The sequence below is a fragment of the Mustela putorius genome, unplaced genomic scaffold (genome assembly GCF_011764305.1).
Source record: "Mustela putorius furo isolate JIRA1106 unplaced genomic scaffold, ASM1176430v1.1 tig00000151_pilon_pilon_pilon, whole genome shotgun sequence".
NCBI lineage: Eukaryota > Metazoa > Chordata > Mammalia > Carnivora > Mustelidae > Mustela > Mustela putorius.
The window spans coordinates 17,898,701-17,902,889 of record NW_025421296.1 but is presented as its reverse complement, the minus strand read 5'-3'; the positions used below and the strand labels follow the sequence as shown (position 1 = coordinate 17,902,889).

The 4,189-nt window shown below is 44.1% G+C and overlaps 1 protein-coding gene across 1 annotated transcript; it reads right to left on the bottom strand.

The window, feature by feature from the left end:
- Positions 1–1,232: 1,232 nt before the first annotated feature.
- On the bottom strand, positions 1,233–2,015 carry LOC123390914. Its single transcript, XM_045075812.1, has 2 exons — positions 1,464–2,015; positions 1,233–1,384 (listed from the first exon to the last, which is right to left on the bottom strand). The coding sequence occupies exons 1-2, from the start codon at positions 1,998–2,000 to the stop codon at positions 1,307–1,309; spliced, it is 615 nt and encodes a 204-aa protein (XP_044931747.1). The 5' UTR covers positions 2,001–2,015; the 3' UTR covers positions 1,233–1,306.
- Positions 2,016–4,189: the final 2,174 nt, after the last annotated feature.

The window sequence follows — 4,189 nt, the reverse complement described above, 5'->3', positions numbered from 1 at the left end:
ATTTCTCAAAGAAGACACACAAGTGGCCAACGGACACATGAACAATGTTCACTGTCGCTCTCGCCGGCAAGAACGACCCGCAAACGTGATGGGTGGCAAGCTTCTTTATTAGTTCTCTCTCTGTCCTGACAGTCTCTCCGCTTTATATCCTTTACCTCGGCCAATCACCGATCTAGTCCACGCCCCTCTCCCTGATCACGCTGCGAGCACGGGCTCACCCATGCTTGCAGCCAGCCAATCAGTCTCGCTTCCTCAATCCCCGGGCACCTCCGCATACGTGACTCCTTGCATCTATTTCATGGCTCTCCACAGCTCCCCCTTTTTATTTATATATGATGGCGGGGATCGTGCCTGTCTTAGGTTGCCGCCCTCACTCCCTACGCTTACCCGTCATCGGGTGACCCTCCTGGCCGAGGGGTCCCTGTCTTAGGTTGCTATAGGGTGGGGTCGGTCTTACCCGTCTTTGACTACCGATCCAGCATATTAAGCCATATCTGGGGGGAGGTACCAGCCTCTAGAGCCATCATAGCTTGAACCAAAACTTGTTGCCGCCATTGCTGCCGTCGCGCAACTCTACAGATGCATCTTACTTAGTAGGAGCACTTGAGCCAGAATCATTAATATAACGAGGGCTCCTATGCCTGCCCAGTTTTTGAGGAGCGAGAGTGATTGTTGTAGCATGACAACCCAATCTCGCAACTGTTTGGTCAGGTTCTGGAATTCAACACTCCAGGAACCATTGAGCATGCGGCTCAGTTGTTTGGATAAATTTGCAGTGTGAGACAAATTATTATAAGCTACCAGGGTGACACAGAGTCAGGCAGGTTTTGTATACACCCAACAGTCCATTAATCTGATTTTGTGTTGCAAGGGCTTCAGCTACCCTCCTGGTGACATTGTTGAGTGTTACTGCAGTCTGTATCGAGGTTGTCAACACCACTGCAGCAGCAGTAGCAGCGGCGGCGGATGCTGCAATAGCTGCAATAATGGCTGCTGTTATTCCAAAGTCTCGTTTATGTCGAAGCAGCACCGGCAGGTTGTCGGGATTCACCTGTACTGGCATTGGGATATACGTCGGTATCTTGGCTATTACTGCCGAGTCTCCCACCGTGGCATTCCAACATTCTGATAGCAGACAATTCTGGGACTCACAAGAGAGACTAGATGACTTGTTAATAGTAGAAGCATTAAAAACTATGAAGAGAAAGGGAGCTCTAACACAGACCGGCATTGGTGAGTAACTTATGTGCTTAGCTGAGGTGCAATTGCAAGTAACATTTGTTTCAAATCGAGAGCCTACGTGATCTTAAAACCGCTCTGGCCAGGTTGGCCCAATCTGCGCCACAGCTGCAGCTTCCGCTTCTGCTTTCAGCTGCGCCATTACCTTAAAACCGCTCTGGCCAGGTTGGCCCAATCTGCGCCACAGCTGCAGCTTCCACTTCTGCTTTCAGCTGCGCCATTACTTCTCCTTGCATTCTTAATTCCTCTAATGCCTTCTGCAACTCCACCTCCTTACTCTCGAATTGCTGTCTTATGGCTTCCAAATCCTGTAATGCCTGGAGACTGGGAGATTTCTCCTTCTTATCTGCCTCTCTCTCCCCTATTTCCTGCAACTCGCTATCTGAGAGTCCTTCCGAACTTTCACTTTCAGAGTCGGAGTCTTGGGAAGACCCTTTATGAGACTCCTCCTTTACCTGCTCCAGAACCTCCCCTCCCTGTTGCACTGCTTGCTTCAAGGGCTCTCGAGTAGATTGTAAACACACTCTCACCAAGGACCACACAGCAAGGGTTCCCGAGGTTACAAATGGGCATCGGTTCAAGTCCTCCCCCAGGTGCTCCCACTGTGGCACATTCAGGAGCCCCTCCTCTATAAACCAGGGGGCAACTTCTCCTACTTCTCTCAAGAAAGAGCGGGCTGTTTTCATCTTTAAGGGGGTGCCAGCCTTGAGGATATCCTTTAGAGGGTCCTCTACCCTGCACCTAGCAATCTCGTTTCCCATCCTGGGAAAACTTTCCCTCTATCGTCCCTGAAGAGCCTTACAAGCAACCTTACCTCCGATCGTCTTCAGGGAACCTCCCTGTCAATAGACAGTTATTGGTGCACTCCTTACCTTATCGTTGCTCTACCTCGATCACCTCTTTGCGACGCGGGCGAAGTCCCGGGTTTCGGCACCACTTGTCGCTCTCGCCGGCAAGAACGACCCGCAAACGTGATGGGTGGCAAGCTTCTTTATTAGTTATCTCTCTGTCCCGACAGTCTCTCCGCTTTATATCCTTTACCTCGGCCAATCACCGATCTAGTCCACGCCCCTCTCCCTGATCACGCTGCGAGCACGGGCTCACCCATGCTTGCAGCCAGCCAATCAGTCTCGCTTCCTCAATCCCCGGGCACCTCCGCATACGTGACTCCTTGCATCTATTTCATGGCTTTCCACAGTTCACCTGGCATCAGGGAAATACAAATTGAGACCACAGTGAGATACGACTTCACACCAGTCAGAACTAAAATTAACCACTCAGGAAATGACAGGTGTTGGCAAAGATGCAGAGAAAGGGGATCTCTCCTAAACTGTTGGTGGGAATGCAAGGTGGTACAGCTACTCTGGAAAACAGTATGGATGTTCCTCAAAAAGTTAAAAACAGAGCTACCCTATGGACCCAGCAATCACCCTACTAGTATTTACCCTAAAGATACAAATGTAGTGATCTGAAGGGGCACATGGACCCCACTGTTTGTAACAGCAATGTCCACAATAGCTAGACTATGGAAAGAGCCTAGATGTCTATCAACAGATGAATAGATGAATGGATGAAGAAGGTGTGAGAATATATATATATATATATATATATATATATATATATGTCATCATAGTCAGGATTTTTGCTTCTTTTGCTTCTCAAGTCTTGAATGCCTTTGTTGTTCTCTGAGGCCATCAGAGAGTTCTATTTTAAATATTTTCCAGTTTTTACTCTTATTGTCAGTAAGAAAATTAGTCAGAATGTTACTCCACTATTTCCAGAAGTAAAGGAATCTAGAGTAATTTTAATGAAAATTGGATCGTGTTATTCTGTTGCTTAAAACACGTAATGATTCAGTTTTCCATGAGCTCTGTACAACTTCAAGCTCATGTCTTGTTTCCTCTGCCTCAACTTTTATCCCATAGAATTAACAGCTCTTGGTTTTCATAATTCCTCTATTGTATCTTATAATCAGCCTTTGCCATTTTCTCTTCCCCTTTTCATTTCCCTATACACTCTACTTTCTACTTTTCTTCTTGAAAAAGGCCAAGAATTACAACCTTCATTTGTTTTTCCCTCTGAAACCAGTGTTTTTGACAACACACTGGCATATGTCTATTGAAACAATAATTGTTTGAACAAAGCATTGTAGTTGTATAAAGTTCTAAAGCATTAAAAGAGAGTTCTAAAGGGTAGTCAGGATGGGATGGAAGATCTAATTATGGTAAGTTCATGAGAGGTCAAGTTTAAGAATATTTTATAGAAAACAAAATACTCGATACTTTGTCTTATACTATATGAGGATCTCTTTAAGTGTCAAAATATGAGTTGGGACATCACCCAATATATAAAAAATTTTGACTAAGCTATAAAACTTTAAGATTAAATAAAGTAACAATTAAAACTGATAGTTCTTGATAAGCCATTGGATATTTCTCTCCTTCTCTCTCTCTCTCTCTCTCTCTAGATAGATAGATAGATAATAGATAGATGATAAACATAAAGCCATTTGACACTCATTTATTGTCTTTCAACATTCTCCCTTCTTTATTTTAATTGATTTGGTGGAAGTACTATTCTCTAAGGACCATGGAAGGAAGGTATTATTTTTTATAAAATTTAATAATCTAGGAATAAGTTAATTTTTAATAATTCTGTGACACCAGGTAGGAATGTCAATTGGACATTTCGCATATGAGATAGGAGATAAAAATTTGTCAGTCATCAGTTTTTTAAGGCTGATTTGTGAGCAGTAATGCAGTATTACTGTTAAGAATGTGGACTCTTAAGTTTCTCTCACTCTAGTAGTCTTACAAATTGAATTCCTATGTTTATGAGTAAACAACCTAGGACCCTAAGCTCACCTGTCTCACAGATACGACTAGATAACACTCACATCAGTGTAAACAACCCAGAAAACAACAGAGACTGGCAGAAAAAAAACCCACAA

Excerpts from the sequence above, each read along its gene's own strand:
- LOC123390914 (XM_045075812.1), bottom strand. The coding sequence starts at position 2,000 with ATGGGAAACGAGATTGCTAGGTGCAGGGTAGAGGACCCTCTAAAGGAT. Across the intron at positions 1,385-1,463 it reads AATTAAGAATGCAAGGAGAA|GTAATGGCGCAGCTGAAAGC; the intron begins GTAATGGCGCAG and ends AGCGGTTTTAAG.